We start from the raw sequence: 15,936 nt of genomic DNA, 5'->3' as shown, positions 1-15,936 counted from the left end.
CTAACTAAAGAGGAGATAGGCCAGGCGCAGTGCCGCATGCCTGTGATTCCAGCACTTTGGAAGGCCAAGATAGGAGGATTGAGACCAGGAGTTTGAGACCAGTCTGGACAACATAGTGAAACCCTGTCTCTATTAAAAAAAAAAAAAAAAGAGGAGATGAATTCATTGATGTGACATTATGTAAAGCAGCAGTTCTTAAAATGTGGTCCAAGGTCCCGGGGAAGTCTTCAAGACGTTTTTAGGGGTTTATGAGGTCAAAACTATTTTCATAGTAATATTAAGATGTTATTTGCCTTTTCTTTGTCATTCTCATGATGGTATAGTTTTCCAGATGCTACAAGATATGTGATGATATTGTTCTGACAGCCAATGGACTATGTCCTTTTATATTCTTGTGTTTAAAATTTTTCTCTAATTTCTACAATGGTAAATATTGACAAATATAGCTCACACAAACAAAAGCTCATTGGGATTTTCTTTTTTTTTTTTTTTTTTTTTGAGACAGGGTCACACTCTGCCACCCAGGCTGGAGTCCCATGATCTTGGCTCACTGCAACCTCCGCCTCCCAGGCTCAAGTGATCCTACCACCTCAGCCTCCCAAGTAGCTGGAACTATAGGTGTGCATCACCATGCCTGGCTAATTTTTGTATTTTTTTTTTGTAGACATGGGGTTTTACTGTGTTGCCCAGGCTGATCTCAAACTCCTGGGCTCAGGTGATCCATCCTCCTTGGCCTCCCAAAGTGCTGGGATTACAAGTGTGAAACACTGTTTCCAGCCAGTTTTCAATAATTTTTTAGTATAATGAGGTCCTGAGATCAAAAAGTTCGTGAAGCACTGGTCTAGATAAAATATAACTGAAGTGAGCCTAGACAAGTCTGAAGCTATAATTTTTTTTTTTTTTTTTTTTTTGAGGTGGAGTCTCGCTCTGTCCCCCAGGCTGGAGTGCAGTGGTGCCATCTCAGTTCACTGCACCCTCTGCCTCTCGGGTTCAAGCAATTCTCTGCCTCAGCCTCCCGAGTAGCTGGAATCACAGGCGCCCGCCACCACACCGGCAATTTTTTTGTATTTTTAGTAGAGATGGGGTTTCACCATCTTGGCCAGGCTGGTCTTGAACTCCTGACCTCGTGATACACCCACCTTGGCCTCCCAAAGTGCTGGGATTACAGGTGTAAGCCACCATGCCTGGCCAAATAATTTATGTATTTAATTAGTGCCTATGTTTTGTACAGAGCTGTGGTGTAAATACTATCAAAAGTGGAACAAGGATACAAAACTAGAAAGAGGTCCAGTCCCTGAAGACAAACATAAATAATCAGCAATAGCATTCATTGTTCCTTCCACAGATGTTTCTAAGTACAAGGACTGCAATTCGATGGTATGTAACTCAGCACTAACCTTTGATACGGGTGGCTATGTCACAGAGTTATTTAGAGAATTTGCTCAATCTAAATGAAGACAAAGACTTTGTGGGTGAGGCAAAATCTAAGTTGGAAGTGAAGTAGAAGGAGCACAAATATTTAAGGCATTATCCTTTGGAACTCAGGTAAAATACCACTTTCTTAGAAAGGCCTTTCCTGATTTCCCTATCTAGAACACCAACTACCTTCTACTCCGTCATAGTACCCTGTTACCTCATTTATTTCCTTTCGAGAACATTTTTTCTTTTCTCTTTTTTAAAAAAAAACCTAACATAGCTATTAAGGTAAGCCTGGCTGGAGCTAGAATGCCTTGGTTCAAATCTAAGCTTTGTCACTTTCTAGTTCTATAATCTTTAATAAATTACTTAACCTCTCTGTGGTGTAAATATTATAAAAAGTGGAACAAGGGCCGGATGTGTGGCTTACATCTGTAATCCCAGCACTTTGGGAGGCCAAGGTGGGTGGATCACCTGAGGTTGGGAGTTCAAGATCAGCCTGGCCAACATGGTAAAACCCCGTCTCTACTAAAAATACAAAAATTAGCAGGGTGTGGTGGTGCATGCCTGTAATCCCAGCTACTCGGGAGGCTGAGGCACGAGAAGCGCTTGAAGCCAGGAGGCAGAGGTTGCAGTGAGCCAGTGAGGTGAGACTGCACCACTGCACTCCAGCCTGGGCGATGGAGCGGGACTGTCTCAAAAAAAAAAAAAAAAAAAGAAAAGAAAGAAAAAAGTGAAACAAGGATACAAAACTAGCATGAGGTGAAGTCTCTGAAGACAAACATAATTAACAAAATCATTCATTTGTTCCTTCCACAGGTGTTTCCTCAGTTCCTCAATAAAATGTGCTCATCAAGCAAGAAATTTTTGTTGAAGAGCTGGCTTAGGTTGTAACCATGGGACTGAAAAGGAAAGGGTAGATATGAACTAAGTCAAAGGCAGAATCAATAGGTGATGACAAAGGAGAGGGACAGTAAAAGTAATTTCAAGGAGAGAAGAGGAAGACAAGAGAAAATTCTGGGGATAATGAAACAAAAAAGGCAACCAATTATAATTGGGTAAGGAAAGAGTGAAAAAGCAAAAATGATTCCAAAGTTTGTTGCTTGAGGGACATGATAGAAGCTAGTGGGCTAGCATTAGTTAACTACTCCAGTGGGAAAAGGAGGAGCTATGTCAAATTCATGTTTAAAATGAGTGGGCAGCAAGAACACAATTGTAGATGATTTGTTTTTAGAGTGCTAGAGGGATGGGCCCTAACAAAAGAATGTTGAAGGCGGACAAGATTTGGGTGTCTGCTCATTGTGCGTCAGGGCTGAAATCATGGGAAGAAACCCCGTGAGGCTCAAACGCTGACCTGTAGGGAGAAGGACAATTTTGTTTAACACTTATGATGATGTTCTTATCATTGGTAAAAGGTGCTTAATACATTGCTATCAAATGCCTTTTGGGGGATGGGGCTTTTCAGAAAAAAATAAAGCACTCATTCAACCCAAGGAACTGTATAGTAAAGGGGGGTACGTTTCTCAATTTTAACTTACCATGTATCTTTGAAAGGTAAAATAATGTGTTCCAAGTTGCTTTTATAAGGAGAAGCTTGGGTCATCTCCTTCCTAGCAAGGACATCTTGCTATTCAACTCACAATTGTACACCACTCCTCTTGTTGACAAGGTTTCATAGCACTCTTCGTTCCAGGCTAAAGTTTCCTGTCACGATTTTTGGGCATCCTTTTTGAAACAGACGTTCTGACCTGGCAAGCTGCTGAGACCTTTTAGGATAGCTGAACTGTAGATAGAAATCTTCCAGGGAAGTAGGTGTGGGCAGGATGTGTGGTTTCCCTGCCTCTAATTTGAAGACTGATTCAATTAATTTTTCGTGAACAGTCTCCTACAGTAAAAGTTGCATTCAGAGTGTTCTAAGAGAAATTGGAAGGGACAAGCTAGCTACTCATCTTCTTCAGTTTGAGTTGAGACTAAAGCACTGTATTTCTGAATGTCACAGAAATGCACAGCAGGGAAATTGTGCCACCAGCCCTCCTCTGCTAATGGGACCTTGAGGACTCAAATTAGCCATAACAGTAATACACAGCAGAGCACGCACTTGTTTACCAAGTAATCTGAATGATCAGGAAGATGCAATAACACATGCCTCAGCCTGGCTCTGAATGAGTGCACAGCAGCCTGAACCTATGAAAGATATAATATTTCTAAACTTTTGGTGATATAACACATACACATTCTTTCTCTGACATTCCAGGCTAACCACTGTCTTAAGTTAAGGCTCTGCAAAACATCTGGGACATATGTTTCTGGAAAAAATTATAGCATCATTTCTACAATTCTCTCTGGTCTGATCTTTGTAAGCTCTGACCTGACGGAAGCCTCTGCAGCAGGATTACCTGTGGGGGCCCAGGGAAGCTGCCCCACGGCACAGAGAGGCATTCACTAAATGCAGTTCACTTTCCCTTACCATTCATTTACCTAGTGCCACTCAGGGAACAAAGTACAGAGCAGAGAAAGCCTTAAACAGCAATGAAATGCAGATGCTGTTGTCCCTGAAAAAATCACTTTCTCTCTAGAACAGTCAAGGCTTATTTCACCTCAGCCCCTGGTTGAACGATACTGATATGCTCTGATACTCCAGGGAAGCAACCAGTGACTGAGATTTGAGGATTAAAATCACAGCACAATGAACTATCATTTGGCTGCTCCAGGCCCACTAAATCCAGACAGCAAAGCGTTCTCACCATTCTGAGACATCTTCGGCTACACATTTCTCCAGCCAAAAACCTAGGAAGATGTCCAGCTGACAGATGCGCCTGTTACATGATTCAGAGAAGGCGGTTTTTGTTTTTATTTTGTTTTTTTGTTTTTGTTTTTTTAGAAAAAAAGAAGAAAAAAGGCTGGATCAGCCTCAGGGTTTTAATTTTACATGATCGTGGATAATCATGTCTCTTTTCACAAAAATTCAATCACTTCACTAATCACTATTTATTAGATTTATATCATACTTATAAAGCAAAAGATTTAAGAGGGAAAAACCTACATATACTACAGGAGAGGATCTTCTCTTTTCTGTTTTTTTTTTTTTGGCTGCTTTGTTAAAGAAGCAGAGGTTAGAGGGAAGGAAATGGAATTCCTGTTTTTGAGGAGCTCCCGGGCCAGGCACTGCACTAACCATTGTACTTCTATTATAGTAGACATGGCACCACTAGAAACACAGTCTCAAGCAGGACCAGCGACAGAATTTAGAGGGTCTAAAATATAAGTTCATTGTTTAAAAAACTATTCAGAAGTTCAAGAGAGTCACAGCAGAACATTAAACCAAGTGTGGGGGCCCTCTTCAGTGCAGAACTCTATGTGACTGCACAGGCCACACACCCGTGAAACTGGCCCCACTAAGAAGTCAGGCTTACCTGAACTTGAATTGTGGCTTTGCTACTTACTAGTCGTGATCTTGGACAAGTCATCTGTAATATGGGAATAATAATAGTCCCTACATCATTGAGTTTCGTTTGTTGTTTTTTTTTTTTTTTTTTGAGACGAAGTTGCACTCTTGTCACCCAGGCTGGAGTGCCATGGTGCAATGTCAGCTCACTGCAGCCTCCGCCTCCTAGGTTCAAGCGATTATCCTGCCTCAGCCTCCTGAGTAGCTGGGATTACAGGCATGTGCCACCACGCCTGACTAATTTTTGTATTTTTAGTAGAGACAAGGTTTCACCATGTTGGTCAGGCTGGTGTCAAACTCCTGACCTCCAGTGATCCGCCCGCCTCAGCCTCCCAAGGTGCTGGGATTACAGGTGTGAGCCACCATGCCAGCCTAAACAAGAGATTTTAAAAGATACTCTGTATTAAGGCCAACTACTCAAAAAGCAAGACTGAAGTACAAAAAATGATACTGGTTTATGCCCAAGGTTCTGGAGGCTTGTGGAGTGCAAATTGTCATGAAGCCAATTTAATATAACTGCTTCCTTTATGCTGAAAGGATTCACTGGGGACATCACTGTTTCCATACAGGAAATAAAGCCTTTTGTATCTGAACCAAAACTCAGAAATACTTTTTTTTTCTCTTCTTTTACAATGCAGAATACTTTACAAAAAAAAAAAAAAAAAAAAAAAAAAAAGCTGTAGGACAGGAAATATTACTAATCACACAAATTCTATATTTAGTTCTGTAAAAAAAATACTACTAAAACAGCCAGAAGAAAATTTGCAGGTAGTAACACATATTTTTATCTAGAAAAGAAATTTGGTTTACAGAGGCATAAACATTTAGTAGTTACGTTTATCAACGTTTGTTTCATAAGAGAAGCCTCAGCTTCAGTTTCTTCACTGAGTCATCTGTACATTTTTTATTCCTTACCATCAATAATTCTCAGGACTGTCAGATGCCTTTACAAGAAACATGTAGGGTTTTTTTCCCCCCAATTTGAGTACATACTACTGTTAACTGCAAAATTCTAAAGAAGTCAGTTGCCATTTGTCAAACAATTCGCCCAAGGTACACAGATTTGGGATACTTTTCTTTCAGAGCCGGCCACTGAACAATGAAGTAATCTGAGAGATGAAACAGAATCTTTCCGGACATGGATAACGTTTCTACACGGCAGATGCTTTCAACGTAGACAATGATCACTTTCTTTATTCCTAGTATCCCAAGGAGAAGGGCAGATACACAGATAGGAACGCATGTTCCTGGTCCGTTACACAACACCTGAAAGAAAAAGTTGAAGGTCAAATGAAAATACAGAATAATAATCTAAGGGAGGCATTTTGCATTAAGAACAGTCTGATCTCAGAGGGGATCTGCTTATGATTCTAATAAGTCCTTCTCTGTCAAGAACCAGGATGCAGCAAACAGCACATGTTTAAGCCCATGCACTTTGGAGCCAGGCAGAGCTGTGTTGTCTTGGCTCTCTTGCTTACCAACTGTGTGACTCAGGGCAAATCACTTAACTTCTAACTTCTAGCACAGTTCCTGGTGCTCAGTCAGCACTCATTGGACAGGCATGTGTTGCTCTTCTCTGACTGCTTTGTGGACCTTGAATGTCACACAAAAATATAGAAAACAAAATCAACTGAGATTCACTGTTTTCTTTTATGTACCAACTTATTCTTGATTTGGGAGAAAATGTCTTTAATTGACTATGAAGTTTTTTTTTTTTTTTTTTTTTTGAGATGAAGTCTCGCTCTGTTGTCCAGGCTGGAGTGCAGTGGCGTGATCTCGGCTCACTGCAACCTCTGCCTCCTGGGTTCAAGCGATTCTCCTGCCTCAGCCTCCTGAGTAGCTGGGACTACAGGCGCCCGCCACCACGCCCGGCTAATTTTTTTTTTGTATTTTTAGTAGAGATGGGGTTTCACCATGTTAGCCAGGATGGTCTCGATCTCCTGACTTCATGATCCACCCACTTCGGCCTCCCAAAGTGCTGGGATTACAGGCATGAGCCACCGAGCCCAGCCGAATTTTTATAAGCCATTGAAGAAAATAAGAGAAAACCTATTTCAGAGAATTGTTGGTAAGATATTACTGTTTTCAGAGGAAAAAACGTTTTACACAACATCTTAATCATATGCTCATTTTGACTGAATTAGTAAAACCTAATAAAGCACTTTATTCCACAAACCATAAAACAAGAGGTTTGTGATTGTCTACACATATCTATTGGGCATGCTCTATGTCACATGATCTTACCAGCCTAAGGTCCACAAAACTTAGCACCAGAGAATCTTAGAGTTGGAAAGGTTCCCATATGTACTGTCTATATTGTTTATACCACCCCAGCATTTCAAGGACTCTCCCCAACAGAAAGAGAGCCATCTTGCCTCCATGTGAACATGGTCAGGGCTGTAGGGTTTGAAAAAGGTCACCTGGTCTAGGCTCCACCAGGAGGTGTGACCACCTGGAACACCATTCACAGAGCTTTGCAAAGAGTCTGTTTTAGATGAGACCAATCTTCCTTATGTCTTCCTCAAAGCTCTCTACCTACCATCTACAAATCCCCTTTCTGTCTTTTATGGAGAATTTGTGTTCAGACTTTCCCTTGAATTACCAGCTACTAAGCTGCTGTCCAGACTGGTCTTTAATCTCCATTAAGTTGCCCCTATAACCCTTCTTCATAGTCCCCCAAGGCAGTGTAATAGAAAATGGAACTGAGAGTCAGGGGAACAAGGTTAAACAAACTGCAAACCAGCTCTGTGATTCTGGGCAACAGCATAAAGAACAATCACCACCTCGGCCCTCACCACTGCTATTTATTCACAACACACTATGGCCAAGTACTGTACTAAACATTTTACATGTATTACATTTTAATTAATCATCACCGCAATCATAATTTGAGATAAGTTCTCTTTTTTGTTTTTCTTTTTTTTTTTGTTTTTAATAACTCTGTATCATTCCAATTTTAGTATATGTGCTGCCAAAGTGAGCACAAGCAAGTTGTATCATCCCTTTTTGCAGAGGAGAAAAGGCAGGCACACAGAAGTTGGGCAAGTTGCTTGATCACATGTTTAGGAGGTGAAGGAGTTATGTTGCTTCAGGTCACTTTTTTTTTTTTTTTATTTCTAGCAGTTACCTTACTAGAAAATGGGTAGGCCAGACTAAATGTCTTTCAGGGTTCTATAACTCTATAATTTTCCTCTATCTTTGTCTTAAACCTAAATTACAAACTTGCTCTGAATCTTTTCAATGTTTAGAATTCCAAAAATCCAATTATTGCCAGGCACTACTAATATTTTGGACTGGATATTTTAGTTTTGGGGGCCTGTCTTGTGCATCTTACTTAGCATGCTTCACAGCATCTCTGGCCTCTACCCACAAGATTCCAGTAATCAAGACAACCAAGAATGACTCCAATCACTGCCAAATGTCTCCAGTTGACAAACACTCTATTAATGCACTCCCTAATCCTCAGATTATTTGTGTTGCTTTTCTTAGTCTTTGTTTCAATAATACAGAACAAAATAAAAACTACAGCTAAAAAATAATGTAAGGATTGCTGGATCTTGAATGTCACAGAAAGAATTTCACATTTGTTCCTCTTTAAAAAAATGTACAAATCCACGTGTTCATTTCAACATCTAGTCAACTCTCTATATAAAAACTACGTATACACAGCTAGAGATGTCTGTATATGGGAAGGGAAATGACTGGCATTAGTGGGAGATGCATTAACAACCTGCCACAGGTCAGAAGTAGAGACTGTTAAGGTAAAAGTGTAAATTAAAGGCATTTTGTTTATCTCTCTTGCATCTGTATATTTGGAAGCACCTAACTACAAAAGTCCCTGGTACAATAAAACCACAAACCCATAAATCAAGGACTGAAAAAAAAAACCAAACTAATCTCAAAGGAAACCTAATCTAAGGAAAGCTACTTTTAATTACACAAAGGTTTTACCTCTTTTTGCAGCAGCCTAGGCAAAAAAATAAAAGTGGATTATGGAGTCTTCATTATTCAAAGAAGCATACCAGAGAGACTTATTCCAAGCATTGAACAAAGCAGAACTCACTGAGACAGTCTAAGTAAAGATGTTAAATGATATAATGATTGGAACTGTCTTTTTAATTTTAAAAAACACAGAAATACTCTTCATACTTCCATTTCTCAAAATATAAATTATCAGTGAATGTGTCTCACACCAGCACCCTGGCCATCTCTCTTCCTCACTACTATGTAAGCTCCTTATGGGCAGAGTCCACTTCTAGGACAGTGTGTACTCTGCACCTAGAACAAACCAGCCATTCACTAAATTTTGCTGAAAGGAAGAAAGAAAGGAAGAAGCAAGGGAGTATAGAAGGAGTGGGTCTTTGCTTACCCTATATTGACTTAAATGTTTCCTTTGCCAAACTTGACCATCTGTAATTCTAACCATACACTTACGTGGTTGACTGACAGCTTTTTTTTTTTTTTCTTTTTTTGAGACAGAGTCTTGCTCTGTTGCCAGGCTGTAGTGCAGTAGCACAATCTCGGCTCACTGCAACCTCTGACTCCCTGGTTCAAGTGATTCTCCTGCCTCAGCCTCCCGAGTAGCTGGAATTAGAGGTACGCGTCACCACACCCATCTAATTTTTGTATTTTTAGTAGAGACGGGGTTTCACCATGTTGGCCAGGATGGTCTCGATCTCTTGACCTCGTGATCCTCCTGCCTTGGCCTTCCAAAGTGCTGGGATTACAGGCATGAGTCACTGCGCCTGGCCCTTTTTTTTTTTTTTTTAACCATCGCACATCCATCACCTTTTCCTCAGGGGAACGAACCACTGTATCCTTTGCTCTCAATTTAAGTGCTTGTGTAGACCTGACCCCACACCCAGCTATAAAGAGAGGATGTATGACTCCAGTCTGACCAATCAGAGCATCGAATTCTCCTGGTGAAAGTCACTGGTTCAGGGAAGAGCACACAGTCCAGTCAGAAACCACAAGACTTAGCAGAACACTTGCTGGAGCTGCTGAGAAAGCCGCACATTTTCTACTGTTCTGGAACCGAGGAGGATGTAGCCTTGGTGCTATTGACATCCATTTTGCCACCATGTAGAGAGCTTGAGAATGAAGCCACCACAAAGCAGAGCAGAGCCGAGAGATGAAGACAGGCCAGGTCCCAAAGGCAGCATTACGATCCATGAATCCAGCTGTGCCTGAAGGAAACCAGATCTGTCCCTAGACTTGCCAGGTAGGTGAGGAAATACATTCTATTTCTGCTTAAATCATTTGAATCAGGATTTCTGTCACTGGCAATAAGAAGCATACTAAGTGACACAGCCCTTTGTTTTGTTCAACTCCCTGACTGGCCTCTGACCATGTGCAGCACCAACCAGTAGGGGTTCAATATGTGTCTGTTGGATGATTAACAAATCAATAAATAAACTTCTCTAAGAGCAGGAAGTCTAACATACTAAAAATAATATGTTATGGGTTTAGAAAACGGAAAGAGGACAAGACTGATATAAATACAAGGTCATGAGTGTAGATGAGCCAGATCAAGGATCAAGAGCAGTTTCAACAGGATTGTTGTTCTATAGATTTGGGTCACCACAGGTCAAGTCCCATTGGCTGAAACATAACATTCTGCATGTATGAAAAGACATATTTTCAGGAAACTCATGGATAAGAAAAATAAGTAAATAAATAGAAAAGATGTATTTAACTTGAATAGTCTGAATTTGACTCCTGACCCAGAAAAAAAACCCCCGCCAAATATGGGCTAAGAACTTTGGCATCCTGGGTTGGTTTGTAGGTCAGAGATCACGGAGTTGAGGGTGACCCGAGAGAGCATGTGAAGGTGAGACTGAAAGGCAGCTGAAGAGTCCAATTAAGGCTTCAATTTTAAGAGATTGGACAGAGAAGCAGAGTCCAACTCTAAGGCACTGGCCCAAACCCAGACTTTCTGATAGCCTCTTGCTGATGGAGGTGAAGGCTGGAGAAAGGTCATGAACTGTAGGAACACAGCTGCAGGGAAAGCTTTATTGAGCTCCTGGGGCCATGGATGAAGGTAGAGAACTGCAGCCCACTGTCAAAGCTGGGCTGGCTCGGGTAGGTAGCCTACATGGAGGTCAAGGGTTCTGTCAAAATTAATGCTTCTGTTTATAGGGTATTGGCTCCATTATGTAGACAGGTAAATGGGGAAATGAGGAAGGGAGAAAACACTGACATGTAGGAATTGTCAATAGATAAAGAGAAGAAGCTTGGCTGTAAAGCTGAACAGGAAGCAAAGTCAGGAAAATGCTTTAAGAATGGTTAGACAAATAAGAAGAAAACCACAAGGTCCCTTGCCTATCCCCAAAAGTGTGTCAAAGATGATGAAATGATCAATACCATTTCTTGCAGGTAGCAGAGCTACAACGATAGAGACAGAGAAAAGGTCTTCAGATTTGGTCAACAGAAGAGTAACGGAAACCTCAGAGATGGCTGTTTCAGTGAGTCATTGGACCAAAATACAGGGCAGGGGAAAAGTAAGCATGCTGTGGGAGAGGGGAGCTCAGGTGTCAGCTGGATGGGCCAAGCAGGGCTGGGGAAAGGGTTTACAGAATGGAATGAATGATCTACATGTGAACATAAAGATCAGTGAGAACAAACTGATAGTGAAGGAGGAAATGACCACAGAGAAAAGGGGGAGTTCTTTCAATACCAGGAGAAAATAGTAAGTATTCAGAGTATTTGGTTCATGAGGTTGGTTTGAGAAAAGTTGTACTGAGAATATGATAAAAGATAAAAATAGTGGCATAGGAAGTTTGCCCTCTTTTAAATATTAACTTTTCATCTCAGTGTGAAAAATACAGAGAAGCACAAAAAAGAACACAATCCTTTTAATCTCACCAATCTTAACATTTTGGTATATTCTCTTCTAACTTATGTCTTTGTATATATTTATACTCTAATATATGTTCATATATGCACATTTGCAATTGTGAGAGCTTATACATAATATTAGTAAAGTTAATTTTAGTTATATTTGTTTTTAAAATACTTTTTAAAAACTCATGGCTTTTAATGACTGCATATATTTAATCCTATGGAGATCTCATAACTCATTTAACCATTCTCTTGTTAATGGAAATGGTTATTGTTGGTAATTTAGGCTGACTCCTTTTTTGTTATTCTAAATCATACTGTTATGAACATCTTTGTGTATAAATCTGTGATCCCTAAAGTTTAATTTTGCATTAAACTATATTCCAGAGTTCTTGCTGAGTGAGAGGTTAGAAGAAGTAGCTTTCAGGATTTAAGGAAGTTGTGGAAAGTTTAATACAACAATTCTTATGGATCAGGAATGGACCATGTGGTCTTTTTTTTTCTTTGTTTTGTTCCTGTCTAGAATTTGTTTAAGCAATTTCCCAGTGTATGAGCTGTGGTTGCAGGCAGAACCCCTTTCTCACAGCAGAAGTGAGATACTCCTTTCTAGGCCTCCTTACAGCTGGTAGATGGGCCAGTGACTTGCCCAGCTATTTCTGCCTAGATCTGACCAGGAGCTAGTGGTACAGAGAGGCAGGGCTGGAGGAGACTCTGTCCTGGTAGCAAAGGTGCTGCTGGCAGGGGTCCAGCATCCAGTGCCAGTGGTGCCAGCTGCAGTGTCCGCTGTCCAGCAATAGTAACAGCAGCGTCTCCTGAAACCAGCTCTGTGGCCGCAGAATTTCATTCACGGTTCTGGCTGCTCCGTTCCCACTTTGTCCCTCTATATTTTCTAAGCCTGCTTAATTGACATTGCTGGTAATTCCAAGAGTTCTCAATAGCCTTCACCAAATCCTTTTTCTGTTTCAATCAGCCAGAGTAGATTTCTATAGTTTGCTATCAAGAACCTTAACTAGATGGGAGGAACAAAGATTTGAGAGCAGCAAATGTAGAGACAGAGAGGGGCTAGATCACATCGGAGCAGTCACAGGATGTTCTCAGGCAGGGCTAAAAGCACTGGACCATGGGCATAGGAGTCAGACTGGGCAAAACATGGATGGCGACTGCACAGCAAAAAGAGGCTGGGAGAGTGCTCCAGGGTACGGAAAGGATAAGCAAAAGGAGTTATCTCAGATAGGAGGGCAAAAGCAGTGGGACAAAAGCCTCAGGCAACTAGAAAGAGAAGAATCTGAGAGTAATCAAGGGAGTGAAGAAGAAAATGCAGTTGGAGTCAGGTGGTATATAACATGCAGAGGTTACAGTCAGGGGACAGGAAGGCGGGGCTGAAGCCTGGGAAAGGCAGTGCTGAACGTCAGCGATCAGTGGAGGTGGACAGCAGGAAGGAAAAGGATGTGCAGCAGATGGGGATGACGTATTTGCTTGGCTCACATGATGGTACATTGTATTTCTTCTTTTTTATGTTTATTTAATCATCTGAGGAGTAACAGTTAAACAGAGACATCAAAATATCAAGACCAATATTAAATCACCAATTAAATTCTAAACCCTCAAATCACTGACTATCTATGAACCGAAGGTCCCTTACAATTCTACTGATAACAGAATTTTCAGAGATGTCATCATTATGTATACAGCATTTTGGGGTATACTTTTCCACATATACAGCTATGTCCATTCCATGTTTCTACATAGGCACAATTGTGCCACTGCGTGAACGTACTACAGTCATCTAGCCACTTGCCGATTTCTCTTTACCCAGAATAGCTTTCATCTTCTTTTAAACCATACCAAAAAGGTAAGCAAGTTATAAGTTGTTTTCATTTAGGCTAATGCACTAATGTTTTAAGGATACTGAATTTATTGGCTCATCCTCAAATATTAGTTACTTGCATTTTGCTTGGTGACAACTCAAAAAAACTTTCCAATTTAATCAAATAAACAACTGAGAAGAACAGTAAACTTTGGTTCTATAGGATCTTGCCCAATTGATAAGTTCCCTCTAACTCGCTCTATCGATTATTCCGGTCTGGTCAGAATATTCCTGCTCGTTGTGCATTGACATAATCCATCAAGAGGCTGAATAACATGGTGCTTATGCACCAAGGCTTTGCAATCATGCAGACCCTGGTTGGCTGCTTAACAGTAATGTGACCTGGGACAGTTTACTTACCCATGCTCTGCCTCAGTTTACCCTGTCATGAATTCATTCATTCAACAAATATTTTATTGAGCAAAGATAATATGACAGGTACTGTTCTGAGCATTAGGGATTTATTAGTGAACAAAAGTCCTTGCCCTTGTAAGGTTTACATTCCAGTGGGTAGGCAGAAAATAATAGAAATATAGTCATGTGTTGCTTAACAGTGGGCATACTTTCTGAGAAATGCATTATTAGGTGATTTCACTATGTGTGCACATCACAGGGTATACTTATAAAAATCTGGATGTTATACCTACGCTAAATTGTATAGCCTACTACTTCTCCTAGACCACAAACCTGCATAGCATGCTACTATACTGAATACTGTAGGCAACTGTAACACATGGTTAAATATTTGTAGCTCTAAACACATCTAAACAGAGAGAAAGTACAGTAAAAATACTGTATGAAAGACAGAAAATGGGACACCTGTATAGGGGACTTATCATGAATGGAGCTTGTAGGAATGGAAGTTGCTCTAGGTGAGTCAGTGAGTGGTGAGTGAGTGTGAAGGCCCAGGACATTCCTGTACACTATGGTAGAATTTATGAACACTGTACACTTAGGCTACACAAGTTTATTAAAAAATTTTTGTGCTTTCTTCAATAATAAATTAACTTTAGCTTACTGTAACTTTTTTTACTTTATAAACTTTAAAATTTTTGAAAAAACTTTGACTTTTGTAGAAATATTTAGTTAAAACACACATTGTACAGTTGAACAAAAAGTTTTATATCTTTTTTTTTTTTTTAACTTTTAAGCCTTTTTGTTAAAAACTAAGACACAGACGCACACATTACCCTAGGCCTACACAGCATCAGAATCATCAATATTACTGTCTTCCACCTCCACATCTTGTCCCACTGAAAGGTCTTCAGGGCCACTAACACGCATGGAGCTGTCATCTCCTATGAGAACAATGCCTTCTTCTGGAATACCTCCTGAAGGACCTGCCTGAAGTCGTTTTACAGTTAATCTTTTTTTTTTTAAATAAGTAGGAAGAGTACACTATAAAATAATGATAAAAAGTATAGTATAGTAAATAAACCAGTAATATAGCTATTTATTATCGAGTATTATGCACTGTACATAATTATATGTGCTATTCCTTTACCTGACTGGCGGTGCAGTAGGCTTGTTTACCAGTGCTGCATCAGGACAACTATGAGATCACCAGGTGATCAGAATTGTTCAGCTCCATTACAATCTTACGGGGTCACTATTGTTTGTCTGTCGTTGACTGAAAAGCAGGATAAGGAAATGGGGTGATACAGAAGACAAAGACTTTCCTGAGGAGGTGACTTGCTTACAAGCAAGTATCTGATGAATTGGTAGGGTATTCTGGGCAGAATCAGATACTGATAAGAGCAAGAGGCAGTAAAGAGGATGATGAATGAAGATTTTGTGGACTGACTCTAAGTTACTGAAGGCCAATGGAAGGGTTTGGGGGTTGAACAGGAGGGGGAGCTTGAGACAGATTATAGCTAAATAGAAATGTTATGCCAGGGTCAAACTGTATCTCAGGGTTCTGAACTTCTTGTAGTGAATAACCTAAACAAAGACACAGAGCAAGACAGAATTGGTCCTGCCAGTTCTTAGTGGGAGGTGGAGAGTCAGTTCTAACATATTCTCTTCTTGGGAATTGGTAGTGGTGAAGTGGAGAATGTTAGGGATGGGGAATGCTAACCAAACCAGAAGCAAATGTAACACAGGGGAAACGGTATCTGCTGGGGAGATTAAATAAGATAACACATGTAAAGCATTTAACACAGTGCTCGCTCCATGGTAATGTGTCAATAAATGGTAGCTATTATTATCCATCAAAGAATAAAGTAGTATACTTGTGGCATTTTTCAAACTTTCAGAGTACTGTGTGGAACAAAGGCCAGAGCCTTATGAAACACATAGACTATGTGGGCTGTGCTAATCTTGTCCTCAAGTCCTGTTACTCTGTCACAGGCATAGCATTGACCTGGCA

At 40.4% G+C, this 15,936-nt stretch overlaps 1 protein-coding gene across 2 annotated transcripts in view; it reads right to left on the bottom strand.

The window, feature by feature from the left end:
• Positions 1 to 5,558: 5,558 nt before the first annotated feature.
• The window catches only part of ALG14 (ALG14 UDP-N-acetylglucosaminyltransferase subunit), a 94,028-nt gene continuing 83,650 nt past the window's right edge, over positions 5,559 to 15,936 (bottom strand). For both annotated transcript variants that reach the window (XM_054455416.2, XM_054455426.2), the window contains one exon: positions 5,559 to 6,127. In XM_054455416.2, the coding sequence (XP_054311391.1) occupies positions 5,897 to 6,127 (231 nt within the window). In that variant the 3' untranslated portion in view covers positions 5,559 to 5,896. The remainder of the gene's footprint in view (positions 6,128 to 15,936) is intronic.

This window comes from Pongo pygmaeus, chromosome 1 (genome assembly GCF_028885625.2).
Source record: "Pongo pygmaeus isolate AG05252 chromosome 1, NHGRI_mPonPyg2-v2.0_pri, whole genome shotgun sequence".
NCBI lineage: Eukaryota > Metazoa > Chordata > Mammalia > Primates > Hominidae > Pongo > Pongo pygmaeus.
The sequence above is the reverse complement of the archived record's forward strand: the minus strand, read 5'-3'. Positions and strand labels throughout refer to the sequence as shown.